The following is a 23,012-nucleotide window of genomic DNA, read 5'->3' as shown; positions in this document are numbered from 1 at the left end:
ATTCATGTAAGGCACTTATTCATAACACAAACTCAGTAATGTAGCTATTATTAGTAGTAATCTGTAAACCAAGAGCAACCACTGTTACAGCAACATGCAGTTGCAATTTTAGACACAGCCTGAAAGGCTAAGGTCCAGAATATCAAGCTTTCCATAAGATAAAATAGTTATTATAGTAAAGGAAAGTGGAAGCCCCACTTGCACTAAAAATTTCACAAACTGAAATTTTCACATTACCGCTTGGTTCTCTCCAGTGCTGGTGAGGGCACTAGATGTATAGGTTCAACATATAATAATAATGGAGTCATAGGTATTTTCAGTTTGAAGAGAACTTATAATTTCCCATCTATCATTATCTTGCTTAGCTCTCACATTTCTGAGAGGCTGGCAGGGAAGGTATAATCTCTACTTTATGGACAGTGGATGCTTGTCCAAGTTTCCATGGCTAGACAGGGTGAGGTTGGGAGTAGAATCTGTTCTTTTAGCTCTTGGCATAATGGTCTGTCCTCTACAGCCCACAGAATAAGAGGCTCGGGAAGGCTCTGGTGTATATAAACCATAGTACCAGGAGGCGAGCCCCGTGCAGGAAAAGAGTGTATAATGAAAAAAGGTGAATTTTAGATTACCATGAAAGAGAATTCAGGAAATCATCCTCAAAAGATGGACAAAAAAAAAAAAAAATGTACTATCCATATGAGTAAATGAGGCCGTAAAAAAACTAATGAGGGAACCAGTTCATTTAGTTTAGAGTGCATTTATTGCTTTAGTATCTACCGTGTGTGTATTACAGGGAGGTCTATCACAGGTAAGAATTTTATATTACAAGTCCAAAAAGCACAGACTTCTTCAAACTTCGAAAATATAAGAAGGCCAGGGATAGGAGAACCCTCCCAGAGGCAACAAATCACTGCCATTTAAGAATCAATCTAAATTCATATCCTATTATGTCAGACCAATCTGGACAGTACAGATGCTTTACTTAGCGGTGTGCAAAGAGGCTGGTGACCTGTGACTACAGCAGTAATGCCCACTCCTGGAGCCCCGGCTGCCTACAAAACAGGCCATAAAGGCTGCGCATCTGAGATGGAGCACGCACAATCCCTCTTGAAATGTTAAGCTGCAACCCTAAGTGGATAAGCACTCTGGGGATTTATTTCTGTTTCAGTGTGTTTTAATAAACCAGTTATGGGAAGAGTATCTAGTATCAGCTGTGGATTTTATCACTCACTGACCTTTACAGGTCTAACTTCCAAATTTAAACAGCCATCAACAAGTAGCCTATGTACCAAATTTAGAGATGGACAAGCTAATTTTGGGTGGCATTTTTTGGTTGAGGGGGCTGGTTGATCAAACCCTTTTAAAGCTCCTTTCTGTTCCACTCAGTATTCAGAGAGAACAGATGGGAGACACCAGGATAAACAATTATATAGCTTATCTGACCCATATAAAGGGCCAACTGCTATAAAATCTACCAGCTTATTCAAGTACTGTAGCTGACAGCGAAGCAAAGAGGATAGGGAACTAGCTGGTTGTGAGAGAGGTGTCTACACTCTGAAATTTCTTTACTATAACTACACCAAAATATTAAAGATTTTCTAGTGGGTTCTTGATAGGGAGGCCTCTGAAGATAGGCCAAAAATCTCCTACAACCTAGCCCTTCCAAATCTAGCGCAAATGAAGACATCCTTACTCCCCCCAAGGTCCGAGATCATTTTTTTATGCTAATTCAGCAAACCACTTCCCAGCAGGACCCTAGAAACCATCCTTAATGTGTAAGATACTTTTAAAGCTGTCCAAAACAGGTGACATACCACCATATCTCTTCCTTTGTAACATCTAGTATTTATAAAAACACTTCACTCTCAAGAACTCGGACCAGAGTCATCTTTGTGTTGGAAAATAGTTGCAAGGATTCCTACACCTTCAGCTCTACTGATTCATTGATGGGATTCCAGGTAATAAATGTGTTCTTTCTGTGCCATCTTGCTACAAAGGGCAGTAACTACTGAGGTAGCACAGTGATACGGCAATGAGGGCTCCTTGGGATTTACCCTTTAATTCCATATAACTATTAGCCTTTTAAATTGCTGAGGCATTGAGTTAGAGTTTAAGCATCTTTTCTCCCAGAACTGTTGGCCACCCAGGCAACAACAGGGGCAGAATGTGTGACCACTGTAGAATAACCTGGATAATTTTGCCTGCAAAAGCATGGCAGCTAAGAAAAGGAAACAAACATACAAGCAGAGACTAGAGCCAGCACAGCATGAATCACAAGGCATCTTTGGTATCTCATTAGAAATCTAGGTTAATGTTCCCCTGTCCCCCAGAAACTTAGGTTGGAAACGTGCACTCTTTTATTAGTACTTATGTCGTTCTTTCCTAATATATGACAAGTCTGTAGTGTTTTTAATATCTGTGACATACCTCTCATCATCCAGAACACACAGTAAAACATTGCCTTCCTTTCGATGTGAGGAGAGTGACTGACATTTGCACATGTACCTGGGCCCCCTCCTCTGCTCACCCTGCTATAATTACTACTTTCCATCTCAGTGAGGATACGTTGGCAGAGAGAAGTGAGAAAACTCAAGACAGGTATTCGCAGGCGCCAAAGTGTTGCACTGGGAAGTCAGTCACTGTACTATTTGCTTTTTAGCATCCCTTAGCTCCTGTTGTTGACCAGGTAAAACAGGGTAGAGAGGATAAAGGACGACATGGGGGTTTAAGCATATATGCCACAGTAAAATGGCATTTACTATTATTTTTTTTTTAATTTTCACATTTTCTACCTGGCTTCTAAGAGCAGGAGTTATTTCATGGTGATTTTCCGGCAGGCTTTTCTGAGGTAGATAAAACACGGATGAGAAGCAGTCTGAAGAAGCAGAGGGTAGCCGAAGCCTGTGTGGATAGGATTAGTTTGAAAGGAATTTCATAAGTGAAAGCTGAGCTTGTCATATACAATAAATACTCCAGGAAAGAGGGACAGGGCTCAGGGCTGTCCACCGTGTAGACAAGGCTTTTAGAATTTAGCAGGTGAGAAATAGGCTAATCTGGCTCAGAAAGAACAGAACTGTGGGAACGACATCAGAGCGAGAGTTGAACCTGGGTTAGCACGCAGCTGATCGAGACCCGGCAGAGAAGGGCACAAACACGTATCCCTTAGGACCTCAGTGATCGACCAAGAACATAGATCACAATTATCCACAAGACTTTAAAAGGGACCAACAGGCTTCAAGGTTTAAACTGCCCTGTTGTGGTCTTTTTTTTTTTTTTTTTTTTTTTTTTTTTTGGATAAAGAGCAAATTTTGCCGCTTTCCTCAGGCCTGTTGTTCGCACAGGTACCATAATTACGTTAAACATGTCAGGGAAAGCCAAATCCTGATGAAATAATTAGCGAAATGGATTTTGAACTCCTTTTTCTGCTCATTTGAGTTAACAGATGAATAGGCTGGCCTTCCTAAGACCCAGCAAGGTTAACACTCCCAGCTGGGGCCTTTCTTTCTGGAGAATCACTGCTGCCATCAGAGGCAGATGCTCTGCTGTAGGCCCAGTGTTAGTAGTTAAACACTATCGTCACGGAAACACACAAAGCTACGGTCAAGTTCACAAACACAGCTGGTGGCTAAGAAACTCTTAATGAAGGGAAGGAAAATTTGCTATTGGCTCCAAGCCATTCATCACGGCTTCTTATACACTAAACTGGGATTGTTTTATATGAGAGAGAATAAAATAATAACCATTGGCCTCAGTTTCTCTCCCCAATCCACGATTAAACATTTGTCACGACATCCACTGGAAAGAGAGGGAAATCACACGTAATGTTCTCGCGGGTTGATGTAGACTCTGTCGGGGTCGTTGCTTTGATGATGTTTGCCAGGACTCCGGTCTTGGTAGCATATCTGATTGTAAAGGGGGTACATCTGCTGAATCCCATCTTCCCCCACGGGATTCTCATCTTCATAGTCCAATCTCCTGCTAGTTAGTCCATTCTAAAAATTCAAATATTGCTTACATTAGCAAAGCAGCTGTTTGCATTCTTCTAGCACTTTGGTAAAAATAGGCAAGGATTGAATTCATTATAGTCTGTGCCTCTGATTCATTTTCCCACAGGCTACTGAAAGACAAGGTAAAGTCCAACAACTTGTCCTTTGTTGGTCCTTCGTTGCTTACGATACCTGTACAAGAGTCGCAGCGGCTCCTAACTAGAAAATTATGACTAATGGGGACTATAGTTAGTTCCAGGTTTTGAAATTTGGAAGTGGTATCAGTTATACTAGGGAAGACCAAGGCTGTGAACTTCCAGAGTCCCTCAGCAGGCCTCAAGCTTGGAATGTGTGCATGATATAGAGAATTAAATCAAACAGCCAAAACAAAACCAAAAGAAACCTCAAGATTCAGCGCTGGGGAATTAGCGAGAAGACAAGTGAAACGAACCGGTATTTGATCATATCCCCAACATAACTGAGAATCAGACACCATAAAAATGAACACCATTAAATGAACCCCCATGGTGCTCTGTGTCTCTGGTACTGACCCCTCTGCCCGGTTACTGGTTTCATAAAACCTGAATATCTAAAGACACGTACGCAAGCTCAAGGACTTTACAAAATCATACTTACTATGGATGCTCAGACAGCAGAGAGCGGGGAAAAATAACTTTCATGGAACTCAAATGGTATTTTAAGGAGTACAGTAGCCCCGCTCCACCTGAGCAGACCCCACAGCAGGACCATGGTACTTACAGAGTGCTGGAGACCGCCAACCTCTCTTTCTTTGAACTGAGTCTGCAAAGGCAAGTGTTCAGTCTGGAAGAAGAAGACAGAACAAGACACGCATTTTAAAGCACCAAGCACACGGTGAAGCACATCAACCAAGGCCATGAGGATGCCTGTTTTTAAAAGAGCCAATCATGTCTTGTCGAAAGTGTGCCAGCTAAGTAAATGTTCCATCTGAGGACAGGATAAGTAAATACATTTCTTGAGTTTGTCTCTCTTTCTCTCCTAACTTCAGATTTCTTCTGGAAGAAAGAAAACATACAGAGCATCTGCTGTAGGAGCTCTCATGCCAATACTAGCTCTTCCAAGAAGCCCTGCACAGAGCATATATTATTGCAATTATTTGTTTATATTTGCTTATCTCCTTCATTAGACTGAAGGTGCTGGTTGGAGTATTTACAAACATTATCTCATTTATAATCCCTCTAAAAATTCTATAAAACTGATTTTTTTATTCTAGGATGACTAAAACGGAGGCTCCGAATGGTTCTGTAAGATGTCTCCAGTCACACAGCTAGAAATTGGTGGATTATGATTCACAAGTGGCTTTGTCTGAATCCTAATCCTGTATTCCTATATCCCCTGCCTCTAGGTCAGTGTCTGGAAAATAGATGCTTAAAACATGTAACAGAAGAATGCCCGGAAGTCCTAGCATGTAAGCATATCCATCAACCCGCTCTCCCTCTCACTGCCTGTCCTTCTGGCCTGGAAGGTCTGCCCCTTAGCTGAAATACTGCCCATCCATCTTGGCCTGGCTGAAGTCATTTTTTTTCTCCTACAAGGCCCATCAGAGTTAATTTCCTTACTCCTGGTTTTCCTATTGTTCTTGTTTATATCTCTATCATAGCACACACAACTGATCTATCTGACAACATGTGTACCTTTTGACCCCAATGAAGAGTGAGCCTTCCCTGGCCATCCTCCCCCAGCCCCACACCCTACCCTGTGGTTCTGCAATAGCAGGAAGTCCATAGTTAACCAATGAATTGACTGAACTCTAAATTATTAATTCTTGATATCCCATGTTACGGTTATCCAAGTTATAAATTATGTCCGACAAATTTGCTCCTCCTGTCATATTCCGCAGATTCCAGGGTGCTTCCCACGTGACCTGTGATATTGACAGTACAAAGGGTGAAAGTCCAAGGCAGGTCCCGCTTCATGGACGTGTGACCAGTCACACAGGGCTCTGTGTTCAGAAGGTCCCACTCTGGGGTTTAATGCTGTATGGCTGTCATCTTAGATTTTTTAGTAATCTATTGTGAACCTGTATTTTATGTGGTCTAATGAAACAATGGAGCATGCCTCAGTGACCTGGAGCCTCAACTCAAAGGTGTCCTCACCTGCTGCTTGTGTTTGGTTTGGTTATTGGCCCCTACTCCCTTACCCTGGTGTCTCAGATCCCCTTCACTCTCCCCTCCTTGTCCCTGTCGAGGGGCCTGAGTGCTGGAGCAGGGAAGGCTGGGGTCAGGACTGCATGTCCCTCGCCCCCCACATCATTTTCTTTCTGGCAGGTGGCTAGAGGACACATGGCAGTGAGGGCAAGTCTCTCACCCCCAACTAGGAACCTGGTATCACTGTACATGTTCGACAAGAGGCCCTGCATTTTCACTTTATACTGTGCCTCACAAATTATGTAGCTAGTCCGGTCCAAGGAAAATAGATTTAGGAAAAAAAATAAAAATAAACCTAAAATTAAACACATTTTTTATTTGTTTGCTGTTCTAGATGATCCTGGTTGCTGTTCTCCTTCTGTCAATACAGGTCATTGAGAAATTATTCTGCATCAGTACTGTTATCTAATTCGACAAGAGACAGAGCAGTTAGAAGCTTCCGTGGACAAAGGGCAAATGCCTTTCTTCCCACTGGTGGCAGAGTGTATAAAGCAAGGGTGTAGTCAACACTGAAAGAAACCATATTCTAGAAATACATTGATTACAGCCTCAAGAGTTCAAGAAAATATTTGGTTGGAATATGTGCTTTTCTTTGTTTATGCTATGAAATTCCAAATCGCAAACTGAATATGACCAGAAAATAAATTATCATTCATGTTTTCCTGAACACTCAGGATAATATCTATATTCGGTCACTGTCAGTAAAACACAGTAATAACCTTTAAGTCCTTGGAAACTAGTATTCAAGAGGGCACAATGAACCATGCACATCCTGAGTAACCATTTAGCCAGCATTAAATTAACAGTGTTAGGGGGTTACAGAGGCAAGAAAATCTATTTTGTTTCAGTATAAAGAGATTCCAAAGAGCTGTGGCTTTATGAGTCATAACAGCATTGCTACATTTTTCCCATAGTAAGAAGATATATAATCAGCCACAAGTGGTACATGTAAAAATAAGGGACAAGAAGAGAAAGATTCTAGACCTAAGCAGGAAGAAATGGTGTCTAGACACTATGAATAAGCTTCACTTGCACTGAACGGATGACAAGCATATGTGTAAGTTCCTTTTCTCTATCCAATATTGTACACCTTCACTAACAAACCACTATCCGTCATGTGTGCCTATGAATTTTGTAATATACTATCTAACCAAATGCTATGAAAAGAAGTCCCACACATCCCAGGGATGGCCCTGCATTAGGGATCAGGGGTTATGGAAAGCATCTGCCCTTGCCTCTCCATTGTGCAGACATCCAATTTCTGGAAAGACACATAAGGAATTCAATTTAATGGTGGGTGAGTACACGTCCTATTTCTGCACTCCCTAAACCACCTGAAATGTTGAATATCTGACTTCAAAAAAAGTTGATCACCAACATATTGGAAAGTGTCTTGCATAACACCTTACTTCTGTTTGGTGCTTGACATATAGGTACTATATTAACTTAAAATATTTTAACTAATGGATACATATGTTATTCTATTATTACATTTTTTCCTAAAAAGCCCTGAGTTACTCTGAATCTCTAATACATATTTTGACTTCCCTACTGACATGTTCTATCTTGCCACAACTACTGTGGAGTTACATATATACTTTCCTCACTTACTAAAGTCATGTAGACCTCCTTGCTCTAATTCTTCTTTCTTATAATGACGAGTGATATATTTTTACTTCTGCTTCCAGTCATGATGGAGGACTAATAACAGATTAGCCCTCCTGTCATCAATCACTAGAAAACTGGACAAAATATTTGAAAAAACACTTTTCAGATACTGGACAACTGTGCTGCACAGGACTGGGATCTCAGGGAATGGAAACACACACACGTTGATCTTGTAATACCACTGGAAGCTATCTGGTTTTTCTGCTAATTTGGGAAGAGAAAAACCCAAGAAGAGCACAGAGCTTTGCTGAGTTGAGGGGACAGAGATCAGCACTCAGGCAAGCTGAGGTGACTGTAATCCGTGGGACAAACTATTCAAGAAAAGGAGAATCCTCACTGGACATGTGAGACATTCAGTAGAGACCCCCAAGTTATGCTTCAAGACTAAGGCTAAAAAGAAAAAAAAAAGACTAAAAGGCTAAAACAGCTCTGGGGCACAGAGTATTCTAGAATAACCCAAACAAAGCTTAAAAACAATCTTCCAGAAGATCAAGTTGATCTTAAGAAATTAACTGACTGCCAAAAAATAACTCAATTCTTATTAAAGAATGACCACAAAACTCAAATAATTGACAAGAGGACATTCACAATGTCCAGCGGCATCCAATTAAAATGTACTGAACATTAAAAAAAAAAAAAAAGGAAAAATAAGTCAATAGAAGCGAACCCCAAAGTGACAAATATGGAATTAATAGACAAGAACTTTAAAACACTTATTATAATTATGGGTAAAGAAATAAAAAAGTATGAATATAATATGAGAATCAGAAACTGAAAAGAACTGAAAAGAACTTCTAGAAGTGAAAAAGCACAATATCTGAATGGAAAAAGTCACTGCATTGCCTTAACAGACACCAAAAAAGAAAAGAACCAATGCACTTAAAGACAGAAACTATCCATATAAAGCATGAGTGTGTGTGTGGGGGGCGGGGGGAGAGCTAAAAAAAAAAAAAAAAAAGAAAGAAAGAAAATTGAGTATAGCTTTAGTGATCTGTGGAATAAAGGGATTGACTGTATAATTGGAATCAAAGAGGAAGGGAAGACAGGCAAAAATATTTGAAGAATTGCTAAATATCTTCCAAATTAGATGAAAAACACATTGATAGCTCTAAGAAACTCAATGAACTCCAATAAGGGTAAGCATAAAGAAAACTACTCCAATACGTGTCAAACTCAGATTTGCTGAAAATTATGATAAAGAAAATCCAAGATGTGTCCAGAGGAAAAAGATAAAGAAGGTTAGAAGACATGTGGCTAAAACTTTAAAGCACTAAGTAAAAAAACAAAGTTGAACAAGAATTCCATATCCCACAAAAATATTTTAAAATAAAGGTGAAATAAAGACATTTTCAGATAAACAAAAAGCCAAGAAAAGTTATTAGCAGACCTGTACCATAAATAATGTTATGGGAAAGTTGCTTGAGTTGAATAAAATGGATTCCAAACAAAACTTGATCAATTCTTAAATTTTTGAAAAAGATACAGTGTAGAGGTTAGAACAACAATAATAAGAATGTATTATTAGGCTCATAACATAGGGAGAAACAAAATATATAAGAATACTAAGGAAGGGAGAGAGGACACTGAAGTAGTGTGTGTTACAGGTCTTACAGGACACACGAGGTAGTATAATGTTATATTTAGGTAGACAATGACAGATTAAAAATGCATATGCCCAGACCCAGAGAGATCACTAAAAAGGTAAAATGAGGAGGTATAGCTAATAATTCAATAAAGGACATGAAAAAGGCTGAAAATTCTCAGTTGATTTAAAAGAAGACAAGAAAAGAGGGAGAAGGAACAAACAACTGATGGGACAAATAAAAAGCAAATAAAAGGTGGTAAACTCAAGCCCAACCATGACAAGAAATATATTTAGTAAGAATAGGTTAAACATTTCAATTAAAGTCAGGGATTTTCAGACTAGGTGAAGAGGCAACTCACCTAGATGTTAGCTATGTGAAATGCATTTTAAATATATAGATAGGATAAAACTAAGAGAAAACACGTACCATGAAAATATGATTCATTAAAAAGAAGTTTAAACTGGAGTGTCAATAATAATACCAAAATGACTACAGGACAAGGAAAATTACCAGAGATAAAGAAGAATTTTTCATAATGATCACAGGATTAACTTAGGAAAACATAGCACAACAATCTTAAAAGTTCATATATCCAATAAAATCATATGAGTAATAGAACTGAAAGGAGAAACACCAACATTTACAAATACAGTTGGAAATGCCACTCCTCTCTCAGTAACTGATAAAAATCAAAACTAAAATTCATTATGTATAAAGAATCCTTGAATGACATGAGCAGCCAACACACAACCTAATTGATATTTATAGAATACTACACGCAACAACAGCAAAATATACATTAGTTTTGGTACACATGGAACATTGAGTAAGACCATATGCTGGGCAATAAAAGACGACTCAAAATGTTTAAAGGGATTGAAATCCTATTGGTATATTTTTTAATCATAACAGATTTTAGTGAGCAATCAGTAACAAAAATATACCTGGAAAATTCAGAAGTGTTTAGAAACTAAACAAACATACTTCTAAATAACTCAGTGGCCAAAGAAGAAATAATATGGGAAATTAGAAAGTATTTCGAATTGAATGAAAATGAAATTATAACATACCAAACTTCTGAGATCTTTTTTTTTTTTTTTACAAACTTCTGAGATTTTGAAAAAAGAATTGCCTAAAGAAAAGTTTACAGCTTTAAATGCTCGTATTAGAAAAGAAGAAAGGTCTCAAATTAAGATCTCAACTTCTTCAAGAAGCTGAAACAGAAGGGCAAATTACATCCAATGGATGTTCAAAGAAAGAAATAAGAAAGTGAAAAATCAATAAATAAACAATGGGCAAACATTCAACAAAATTAATGAAACCCAAAAAGCTGGTTTTTTGAAAAGATTAATAAAATTGGAAAACCTCTAGTAAGAAAAAAAGAGAAAACACAAACCAATATCAAAATGAAAAAAAGTGACATTACAACTGATCTCATATAAATGAAAAGAATAAGAAAGGTGTGTGATGAATAATTTGATGACAGTTTCAAAAACCAAAGTGAAATGGACAAATGTCTTAAAAGACACAATTAAAATCCTTTCCACATAGAAAGGCCCAGATAGAATCCTAGCAAATTCTATCAATTAAAGGCATCTTAAATATTTTCTGCAAATGGGGAAAAAAAAGAAAAGAACTTTTTAACTCCTTTTATGAGATTAGTTAGCATCACCCTGGTACCAAAACCAAAAATATTACCAAAAAAAAACCTAAAGATTTTTATTCATAAATATCAAAGTCGTAATGAAAATAGCCCTCAATAACTTAATGAATAAATAAATCATGGTATTTTCATAAAATGGGACACCACACAGCCATGAAGGGAAATTTATTCATGCAACAACATGGATCTCAAGAACATTATGCTGAGCGAAAGAAATTAGACACATAAGAGCATGCTGTGATTCTCTTTATGTGAAGTTCTTTTCTAAAATCATAACTAACATAAAATCACATTAATGGTTTCCTGAGGCAGGGGGGCTTGGGAGGATGGTGGTAGAGGGCATGTATGTATGACACATTTTTGAGGTCACAGAAATGTTCACATGAATGGATACATTTAGCAAAGCTTACCAAACTGTACAATTAAAATGGAACACAATATTAAGTGAATTATATCTCAGTGAAGTTGAATGTTAAAAAAAAACTATACCTTCAATTTTATCATAGTTATTCTATTTTGAAGGAACGTGTGGGGAGGTAAAGTATAACGAGAAGTCACTGACACAGTCTGGAATCTGTGATATGAGTACTTAGTAAATTCTCAATAACTACTTCATCACAGATTGTTCCTGATGCAGGAGTTTCATGCCCATACTATCCAACTGCTTACTTTGTTCTAGTGACTGTGTCCAATTCTACAGAGATGACTTCACCACACTAAAGGAGTAACACATGAAGAATAGCTACATACATAATTCACAAAATATGGATTCCCTAAGGCATAACGGATATTACGCTCCTATCTATTAAGTACTTCTCTGAAAGAATTTATAAAATATTACTAAAACTGTGAACCGGAAGTCAATTTTCCCCTTTTACTTCATTTTTAATAACTGTGAGAGTGTTGACATGTTGCATGGGCAAGAACTATAAAGACTGTGTCCTAATCAAGTGAAATTTACAACATTAATTAGGCACTTGTTTAATGAGATACATAATTGTTACTGTTCTCCGTGATAATTAACCATAAGGGTAAGCTATTCACATGAACGTCTCTTGTTATTTATTACAGTAGACCCTTGGCATTCACAGATTTAACCTTGCTGGTTTTAACCATTCACGAGTGAATTTTAAAAGGTTATGACAGGCTGTAAGGTTGTAATTTGTAATTTTGTTGAGAAACAAATCTGAATCAAGACCTGGGAGGTTTCTGTGATGGGATAATCATTTAGCTAGTTAATGAGCTTAACAACTGCTTCAATATCCACTTTTCAATGTGTCTTTGTTATTCTCAACTCTTATATATGAGTTTTATAAAAGATAGGGGTATTTAAGAATGTAGGGTTTCTCCAAAGCATGTGAAGTATCCTCTATGAATGTCAATGAGCAGTGCTGTATTATGAATCAAGCTTTTCCTTTTAAATTTAGAAATGGTTCCTTTTTTTAGTTAATTCTTATTTCTGCAGTATCTACAATCAATCATGATCAATGCAGATTGCCACTACACATTACACAAGTTAAATGTATAAAGTCGGCATAGATCTTATTCCCTGAGACATGAGATTTATTTACTTACAACTCCCTTTTCCTAATGTCTGGGAAGTAAGGTTCGTTTCTATGTTCTGTCTGTATATCCCATCCCATAAATCCTTTCCTGTTAACCCCCTAAGAGACAGGGAGGTTTTCTTCAAGCCTCATATGATGCTATCACATAGCAGATGCTCAATACTTGCTGATCTATGACCCATGCACATGATCTGCTCTGATTTCTCCTCTTTGCCACTGGTCCCCACAGAGGTGTTGGATGCTAGCACATGTTGGGAAACCTGTGTCAGCTGAACCGGAAACCCCGAATTCCTAACTTCAAGGAACAGGGCAGAGTTATGTCTGAACTGGTTCATGAGAAGGGAGTGAACACCATGAAAATAGTTTCTAGATTCTTAGGACTCAGCAATCTTATAAAGATTGACTGAAGCAGAAGGTCTAGAAAGAAGTAGGCTCAATAATGCCAACATGTGGGGACACTGTTCCTTCAGCTTAGGCAAAAGAACAAATGTAACTTGTAAGGACTGACCAAAGGTTCCTCCCCTATGCCTGCCGCCACTTGAGGTGGGTGTTGGACGAGATGCTTTAGATGCGCTCAGGTTCTTATGCTACCTCCTTGATTCTATCATTGCTCCCATAATACAGATGAGGAAGCTGGGCTTGGAGAGAAGAAGCAATGTTTCCATGCTCGTAGAGCTAAGATTCAAATTCATGTTTATGTAATTCCAAAGTCTCTATGTAAACCATCACACAAAATTGCCTATCGCCCTCTCTTGAGTATATCCAGTCTCTTCTTGATTTGACTGAAGAAGGGGGATGGAAAGGCAGGAAGACACCGAGCACCTGAAAGGGTAGAGGACATAAACTAGAGGAAAGAGTGGCGATGCTCAGTCACCTGCTCTGGTTATTTGCATCTGAACTAGTCAAATAAAAGCTATGGCTTATGTTTCTTTACCTCTGGCTTGGGCTCCAGGTTCCATTAAAGGTAAACAAAGACGCTTTCCCTTGAGACTCAGAGGTTTTTTTGCTTGTTTTTGATTTTTTGTTTTTTTGCTTTCTTAATCTGCTCCAGCCCAGAGCCGAACACAGAATGGTCATTCACTATGGGAAAATACTCTTTAAAATTACTTCAGAGGGCATTTTTTCTCCAGTTTTATTGTTCGTTTATACTCTTCAGTAATATAGTTCCTTAAAACGCAAGGTCTATTCCTCTAATATCTAATATCAAAGACTTCAATGAGGCAGGTACAAGAAGAAATGACTACAGGATGTCCTTATGGCAAACTCTTCAAATGTGAGCTTAAATCATGAGGTTTATTCATAAGATAGAAGAGTGTTAGATAATTCATCTCACAAGGTAGCATTGGATTTTTCTCCAGTCACCAGAGAATTTTAACAGCCTAGTTGTTGTTGAAAATGTTGTACCTTCGAAATGGAAGGCAGTGTCCCTCCTTATCACTGGTAAATCAATCTCATTACTTCTACTGCATATATGTTCTAGATTTTAATTTTTCAAAGTGAAACTTAATATGACACATTTTAATGAAAATTCTTATCTTGGCTTTGGTCTTAATCCTTACATTAAAATACACAAAACAGTGATATTTCACCTGAATTATAATGTGTATGCACAGCCAAGTATCTAAATAAAGCAGACTGATGATAAAGGTGATGGAAAAGTATTTGTAGGAAATTAGACACCCACATATAATGCTACGATGTCCCCAATAATAAATCCTACTCATTTCCAGGACACAAATCAAATGATTATGCATTTATTTGCACTTTTTCCAAAGCTAAATATTTTAACATCAGAATGCTATGCTGTCCTCACCACAATGGGCGTCTTTGCTCTTCAACCCCTTGCCCTAATGCTGTACCATACCACCCACTCACATTACTTCATCTCTAAATTTGCCCACAAGGTAATCCTTTAATTTAGGACTGTTAGTGGAATTTTAACCACCAAAAGACCCTCAAAGAAGATATTAATTGCTACTTTTGCATCAGGCACAGTATTGTATCCCAAGCTACTCTGCAGAAATATTATCCATCATACTGTCATATATACTTTGTGAAAAGATGTATTCTCAGAGAAAAAAATGACCAAAATCATTCCATTTTTGATGTAGTTGTTGTAATGATCAAAATTTTACATGCTACAATAAGAACCAAACTCTAATTCTCCTCTAGAAACTATTAATATGAGCCTCCCCAATCTCATATTTAATCCAGCATCTAAGTTCCTTAACTAGTACCACGGAAAAAAGATATCTGGCAAGTTTGTCTTTGTGGTTAATAATTATGCTATTCTTAGCTAAAAGAAAAAAGAAAAAAAAAAACCTAAAAAGAGCCTCCTAAAATCTTCAATACTGAGCATATTTTAGATTGTGAGACAAAAGGCCATATATTAAATGCAGAACATCACTATTGTCTTATTCCTTCCTATTGAAAGGTGAGATAATACAGGAATCATTTCCCTTACCAATAATCTACTTTTTCCATTGAGGGTGTCATTAAACAGTAGAAAATAAAATACTGGAACATCTTATCTGTTTGGTTAATAGTTACTCATCCCATAAACCATTGAAGTGATCCCTTGGACATACTTGGTTAAAAATTACATGTATTTTTCTTTGGGGTCTTAAATTTAATTGAATGGTATTTTGCACCACTTCCCGAAAGGAAAATAGGAAATATAATGTGCCCTGCCCTGTTTCTTCCTCTGAAGGAAGAGAACCTAATAACAACAACAAAAAAAAGTGAGACAGAAAGAGGGATCATCTGCTATGGGAAACTAATATTAGCCTTGAGGGACAGCAATTTTGTAAATATAAAACCCAGAGTAGGCAGTTTTGTTTGAATTAGAGAAGTAGCTGGAATCTCAGCTTGGCATCTCCCTGCACCCAGGCACTAAAGTCATAATCTGGCTGCACAAAGGCACCTTGCAGGGGAATTGAGCTCATGAGTTAAGCACCAACAGGATCCATTAGTGACTGCCACGAGGGTTCAGAGCAACGGTGGTGTGAGGAGGGAGGTGAAGCAGGTCAGATACAAAGGAGGGGAATCTTTCTGGTAGAGACAAGCTTGCATAGCTAATAAAATGAAGCCAAGGGTCTTTTTTTATGTCTTCGATTCACTCAACACTGACAGGACTGGATGTTTACATGATATGCTCTTATGAGATGCTACTCTTCTTTGAGGCAAGAGACACTCCTTACTGAAGGTAAACAGTCAAAATAACATTGTCTTCATGCTCACATAATTAAATGGCCAAACAGAGCTTGGAGGTTTTTTATTAGCCCACAGACCAGGCTAACAGCTACAAATAACAGGTCATCTACTTGATTGGGAATTCGTAAAGGCCACTACAAGATGACATGCTTCACTTGATAGTGAAAGAAAGGAGCGTTGCTCTGCTGTGACATGAACATTTCCCTTATTTAAAACTAAGAGCTAAAGGTGGACTTTTGGAGAAACAGTAGAGGGAGTGCAACAAATTTTATAATATGAACTCAAAAAAATATTGAAATTAACTCTCAACAGTATTTAAAGTTATCTATCTCCTGCCCAAGCTGGGATGGCTGAAGGCCGTGGGTGACCCTGGCTGGAAGTGCCTCCTCGGGAGCCATCAGAAGGTGGCCCAAGCAGCAACGGCTCTTTCCCCAGTCCCATGCAGTTAGCTCAGACACAGTGTTTATGAGGAGTGTCATCATGTTTGGGACGTATGCCCTGCGATGTGATGGGAATTCTGGTTCTGCTCTCAATGACAACTGAGCGCTACAAAGGTGAGCTTGTCTTCTCCTAAGTGGACTGGAAATAGTCCTCTGAAATAATCTCATCATTAGCAATACTCTGCTAATAGAGATGCAAAAGAATTTATGGGCCACTGCCCTCCAGGAATTTACAATCTTGTTTCATGTGGCTTGTGTTTCAAACAACAAAGCAAGGTAGTTTGAATGCAAGCACCTTAAAAGTGGGAGGCCTATCTTATGCTTTTATTTTTTTCTTTTCTGACACAGTACCCAGTGCACACAGGTGTAGAGCCATATAACCACCTGCTGATCTGATCTGATTTTAACCTCAATTAGCTAGAGGTCCACAATTTCTTATCTGAAATGTATCTTTTGGGAACAGATACATTTTGGAATTCTGAATGTTTCAGATTTTTAGAAAGGTGATAGTTACTTATTCCACATATTTATAAAACAACTCCAGCAGGGTCTGGTACAGAACCCCATAATCAAGCATATAAACATTTGTACAGGAAAATATAAGTATTCACATTAAGTGAAGGAAGAAATGACTATATTTAACTTCATGATAGTCAGCAGTGTAGGTCAAATTTTGGTGTAAAATGAGTTAGGAAAAACTTTAGATGCCTAGAGATTTTTGGAAATGTAGACGATGTCTGTATAACAGCAATACACATCACAGGAAAGACAGGAGTTCAGAGGCTAGGAGTCAAGTAAGCTATGGAAAAGTGGAGGTTAAACAGTATTTGGGAGGACCCAGACTGGTCGGTTGGGAGGACTCATGTGACCACTCTGAAGGCACTGGGTTAGGTATGGTGGGTCCAATCAAGAGCATCAGACTGGGAGTCCCAAGTCCCTGGAGCCACCCGCATGCTAGGTTATGAAGCAACATGGTGAAAGCAGGGCCTGAGAAATACCGACTAGCCAATGATAATGATCATAACAATGATGGTGAGTGTGGCTGTTATTTATGTTCTTCATTGGAGAGCTTCTCGAGCTCTAGGTTCTTCTAGAGCACAGGAGAATCCAAGATTTGGTGACCAATAGTAGGGAGCAGAAAAGGGGACAAGGCAAAAAAATGTCAACAGATCTATAGATTTACATCAAGTCTGCGGATGCTAGAAGCTTGTATAAACATACAATGGGAGGAAAAGAAAATAAAGGTAGGACATATACTTCATTACAAGTTTACAGGATAGAAGCTATATTTGTCTGAGAAAAGGATTACAGTGTGGATAATAGCAGAGTTTACTACCACAGACTGAGTGGAATTGTGAGAATGATCACATTTCATCCAAGAAAACAGAACATTAATTCTCAAAAGCACAGTGAAAGGAGAAAAATACCTGCTCAATTGTAGGAGAATTATTATAGGGGCTGGATAAAGGGATGCGATGCTCTTGAAGAGAAGACAAAGCCTATAAAATCCCCAGGGAGTGAGCAGCTCATATTACAGACATTGAACCAATTGTGAGGCTGGGGAGGAGGAGTAGAAGGGATGGGGCAGCTATGCATGGAAACAGAAGGTAAGACCTTCTAGGCCCCAGTAAAAGATTGAGGCCATTTTCAGACTTGAATCAAGGAATTCTGATTGAAAGTATCATGCATGATTGCCAGTGAAAGACCTAAACAAGGTGAAAGCCCCTCAAGGCCTGAGAATGACAAGATGCAACAAAACGGGAAGGGTTAAATGTTCTTACACGGAGGAAAACACTGCAGCTCATGTGAAGATGAGGAGCAGCTGTGGGTTCAGAAATAGACCTTCCTTGTTCATAGAGATGAAGCATGTTGTATTAAGGGAGGGTGGCACGCACTTGGAAGAAGAGTCATGTTCTCCTAACAGCCCCAGAATGGGTAACACATCAAAGTGGTTAAGCACATCTGTGTGTTAAAGGAAAAAGCATAATGTTTGCTTTTGATTGTAGCCTGTTTTTGTTTTTTTTTTTTTTTTTTTTTTTTTTTTTAAGTTGCATTTCTATGTAAGTTGCTTGGAGGAGAGGAGGGAATGAACATACTCAATATAAGTGGCTTCAAAAGCTGCAAAAATCTTTTATCACTTTTCCTCCAAAGAAGCTTACAGTGCTTTGCTAGAATCTCATCTTAGTCCAAAAGGATTTGGCAAAATTCAGCAATGGAGGTAGAATGGACAAAGATTCTTAGAAAGACGTGCGCAAGATTTCACTGTAAGTCTAGGTGCTCTACTGTGTTCACAGGACAAAGGAGGCCTCCAGCCAAGGTGCATGGTACAAGGAGATCAAAGAACAGCCAACAGGAAAAATAGCCTCCTGATAACAATTTGTGCATGAATTCTCCAACAGGTATCACGACACCATTTAGGAAGAAAGTTTTACTTTTTAGTATCTTCAAAATTGAACCTAAAGACCCATTTTATTTTTTTTCCTTCTAAAACCTAAGTTTGAATAACATATTATCTTATATTTAGTATGGTCTGGGGAAATATACATTTTTTAAAAATACATAAGTATTTACGTTAAAAATACGTAAAAATATCTAGCAAAAGATGCTAGATAGTTCAAATTTCTTTTTTGTGAAATACAATCCAGGCTAACATTAGACCCATTAAATGTAAAAGTAGATAGAAAGGATTGTGTTTTTTATTTCCATCCTTCCTCATTTAGACTTAAACATGTCTGTGATAAGTTCAAGTTTATGTTGGTTTATGCATACATATTTTAGTTTAGCATTTCAGTTTCTGCACCAAGCAAAAGGGCCCAGAGGCTATGTGATGTGTGTCTATGCTGAGTGTATGTGTGGAATGATGGTAAGAGGGAGGGAGGGAGGGAGGGAGGGGGAGAGAGAGAGAGAGAGAGAGAGAGAGAGAGAGAATGGAAAGAAGGAGCTGCCAGACACACAGGTAAAAAGAAAAGCACCAAGAGCAGAGGGCTTAAAATCTACACGTAGAACACAGGAAGAAAAGTCAAAAAGTATGGCAAGTATCCCATAAGAAAAGGGGTGTAACACAGTACAAAGCCTTCAATTTATTTATTTTAGAATATCATTTTAGTCCAATCTGCATTCAGTTCAAAACAAGAAAAGGCTCAGAATATTTAGATGAGTGATGCCAGAAAGATGCCTGAATGTTCCTCTGTTTTGTGAAACGTTGACAGAAACATCTACCTCAAGTACTTGGCTACAAATCTGTGCAACAGACCTTTAACAGAGAGTAAGCTGGATGACGAAGTGAGGTGCTCTAAGAAAATACATGCACTTCAGTGTGGCTATACTGTTTTTCTAACTTAACGAGAGATGACACACATATATATATATCTCTCTCAACTGTTTTTAATTTAAGATGGTTTTTCCCTTATGAGGTTCCACCCATATGTGCAGTGGGGTCATATGATATCTCCTTATAAATAGCTTTCAAATGGCAATAGGCACTGGAGTATAGAGCTCTGTTCTATACAGATGCAAAGTCATCTGATGTGTAAGGAAAGGATGATGTATTAAATTGCAGCAGCTGAGCGTCTTCTGAGTACAACCCCAGAGGCTGTGCTATAACCTAGCTACTAAAGTCTGATTGTCCTTAATAATTGATGAATCGGAAGCAACAGAATTGCTTGGCACTTTCCATCTGAAGAATCCTAAAATGTTAGTGCAAGAAGGGCCTCACAAATTATCTGGAAACAAATGCCCTCCTTTCACAGATGAGGGAACAGAGGCCCAGAAAAGTAAAGCTATTTCTGCAAGGATTCACTCATGGCAAAGCTGGAACAAAAGTCTAGATCCATACTTCTTGATGCCCAGACTGATGATCTTTCCAGTATTTATCTGCGATCCAGTGTGAACTCTGAAGCTAGACTGCCTGGGTTCTGATCCTGGCTCTCATAGCTGGGTGACCCTGGTGAAGTTAATGTTGTGAACTGCAATCTGTTTATGTGAAAGACGAAGATAATCCTAGCATGTGCCTCACCAGGTTGTTACGAGGACTACAGGAGTTAATACATATAAAGCACTTAGGGCAATGCCTTGCATTTAACAAATGCTAAATAAATGTAAGCTCTAATTAGTGTTAACATATGTTATCTCAAAACAGCTCTAAGAGAGCTCAGGAGTCCATTTAACACATTTTAGTAACAGTGGAACAAAAAACTTGGGAATAACCACACACAAACAGAAGGAAGAACAGCTTCAGTTTGCCTTCATCTCCCCTAGGTTGGCTCTGCTCCCTGAGTGCCTGGAAGGAACTTTCAGCTAGAAAGAATTCCCCTGGCTGGGAAAGGGAAGGTAGGATGAACCACCAGCTCCCCCAAGGTTTTGGAGCACTACAGGAAGGATCTGCCTGAGTTTCACCACACCCAGAGACAGGCAAAACTAAGGGGCAGAGCCGGATAGGAACAAAGAACAAGAGCAGGGATTAATATAAGCCATACTGGGAGCAACCACGGTTCTCAGTGACCTGCTCTGAATAGGATCCCAGCAGCTTTTGTCCCTGAAAAAACCAATGGCCTATTTGTGTTTTGGGTGTTGAGTTGTATAAGTTCTTTGTATATTTTGGATATTAACCTTTTATCAGACTTGTCATTTGGAAATATCTCCCATTCAGTAGGTTTCCTTTTAGTTTTGACTGTTTTTCTTTTTCTTTAAAGATTTTATTTATTTATTCATGAGAGACACACAGAGAGAGGCAGAGACACAGGCAGAGGGAGAAGCAGGCAGGCTCCCTGCGGGGAGCCAGATGCGGGACTTGATCCCCAGACCCTGGGATCACAACCTGAGCTAAAGGCAGACGCTCAACCACTGAGTCACCCAGGTGCCCCTTGTTGACTGTTTCCTTCACTGTGCAGAAGCTTTTTATTTTGATGTAGACCTAATAGTTTATTTTTGCTTTTGTTTCCCTTGTTTCATGAGATGTAACTAGAAAAACGTTGCTATGGCTGATGTCAGAGAAATTACTGCCTTCATTCTCTTCTAGGACTTTCATGGTTTCAGGTCTCAAACCTCAAATGGTCCTTAATCCATTTTGGGTTTATTTTTGTGTATGATGATGTAAAAAAGTGGTCAAGTTTCATTCTCAACTTCCAAAAAACATAATCCAATTAAAAATGGGCAGAAGAATTGAATAGACATTTCTCCAAAGACATCATCCAGATGGCCAACAGACACATGAGAAGATGCTCAATAGGACTAATCATCAAGGAAATGCAAATCAAAATCACAATGAGCTATCATCTCATACCTGTTGGAATGGCTAAAATCAAAGAGGCAAGAAATAATAAGTGTTGGTGAAAATGTGGAGAAAAAGGAACTCTCATGCACTGTTGGAAACGCAAACTGCTGCAGCTACTGTGGGAAACACTATGGAGGTTCCTCAAAAAAGTAAAAATAGAACTACTCTATGATCCAGGAATCACACTACTAAGTATTTACCCAAAGGTAAAACAAAACCTAAAACATGGCAGTGGCTTTAGGACCAAGCTACATGCAACACTGGAAGGGCTCTGAAGAGAGAGCTAATAATAAAGCTTGAAGGCCTTCAAGAAAGCTTTTGGTACGCATTTAACAGAAGGTTAGGATAATGCTATTAAAGCTGAAGGAAAGGGAATCCTTCCATATAGTGGGATAAAGTTTAGCAGCATTGTTGCCTGTGATGACATGGAAAAAGTCATATAATGCAATGGGGTATTTACCTAAGGAGATTTCCAGGCAGAATGTTCTAAATGCCTACTGTTTTAAGTGCATATGACAGAGACAGATGGATTTTTTTTAAAGCAATTGTTTAATATTCAGCATCAATTTATCCTAGGGTAGACTGCAAAGTGTGTCCCCTCCCGCCAAATTGCAAGATTTCGCCAATTTATAGAGGTAAAAACCTGAAGAACCTACATGGAAATAGATCCTAAGGGTTTTGGATCAGGTGGATGGAATATAATGAATCAAACAAAATTTGTACAGACGTACTGTCAAGATTCTTGATTTAATATATTGAGTGGCTAGTAGTAGCTCTAAGAGTTCAGTTGGATGACTGAAATCCAGGCCCAAATGTGGACTCCACCACATGAAGGTGAAATTCTAATTTCCTTGGGATACCAAGAGGAAAGTATCCACAGGCTTAAGGAGGCCAGATGTTAAAGATTTATCATGTAAGGTGTGCTTAACCACTCCTCAAGAGTACTTTCTAGGAGCATCCTGAGAACATTTTTGACCAATTTCTGTATGAAATGCATTCATGAGGGGAGCTCTGGCATCCCTGAAGAGTCCTGTGGTGGCTATTCTCTGTAAATCAGGAGTGAGAGTGGACACTGTTGCCAATGAACTGGGCTGAGTTAAATGGGAGAAATGACATCCAAGGATGGGAGAGGCCAAGTGACAGCACTTAACCACTAGAAGAAGGTGGATGTGTACCAGACTAACAATCCTTGGATATCATTCATAAATATAACACATCCTATATTACCAGATTATGTACTGAAAAGCTTTAGAATCCATACATATTTTATATTTTTCCCCACTCTTTTACTTCACATCCTCAGTCATTCTTACTTTCAAGATTACTAGAGATAGACATTCATTCTTTCTCTACCTCTGTTCAACAGTTGCTCCTCCCTATACCTCAATCTAGTTTTTTTCTAATAGTTCCAATTTAATTAGAAAAAAATTAAATCA

General features: G+C 38.5%; 1 protein-coding gene across 13 annotated transcripts in view; it reads right to left on the bottom strand.

Annotated features, from left to right (window-relative positions):
• Window positions 1–23,012, bottom strand: part of NECTIN3 (nectin cell adhesion molecule 3) — a 294,923-nt gene that overhangs the window by 177,529 nt on the left and 94,382 nt on the right. For 8 of the 13 annotated variants that reach the window (XM_035709821.2, XM_049105421.1, XM_049105422.1 and 5 more), the window contains one exon: window positions 4,743–4,805. In XM_035709821.2, the coding sequence (XP_035565714.1) occupies window positions 4,743–4,805 (63 nt within the window). Of the gene's footprint in view, window positions 1–738; window positions 3,990–4,742; window positions 4,806–13,311; window positions 13,474–23,012 lie in introns of those variants that run through there. The other 5 variants (XM_025478056.3, XM_025478007.3, XR_003147706.3 and 2 more) reach the window with 4 other exon arrangements.

This window comes from Canis lupus, chromosome 33 (assembly GCF_003254725.2).
Source record: "Canis lupus dingo isolate Sandy chromosome 33, ASM325472v2, whole genome shotgun sequence".
NCBI classification, from domain to species: Eukaryota; Metazoa; Chordata; class Mammalia; order Carnivora; family Canidae; genus Canis; species Canis lupus.
The sequence above is the reverse complement of the archived record's forward strand: the minus strand, read 5'-3'. Positions and strand labels throughout refer to the sequence as shown.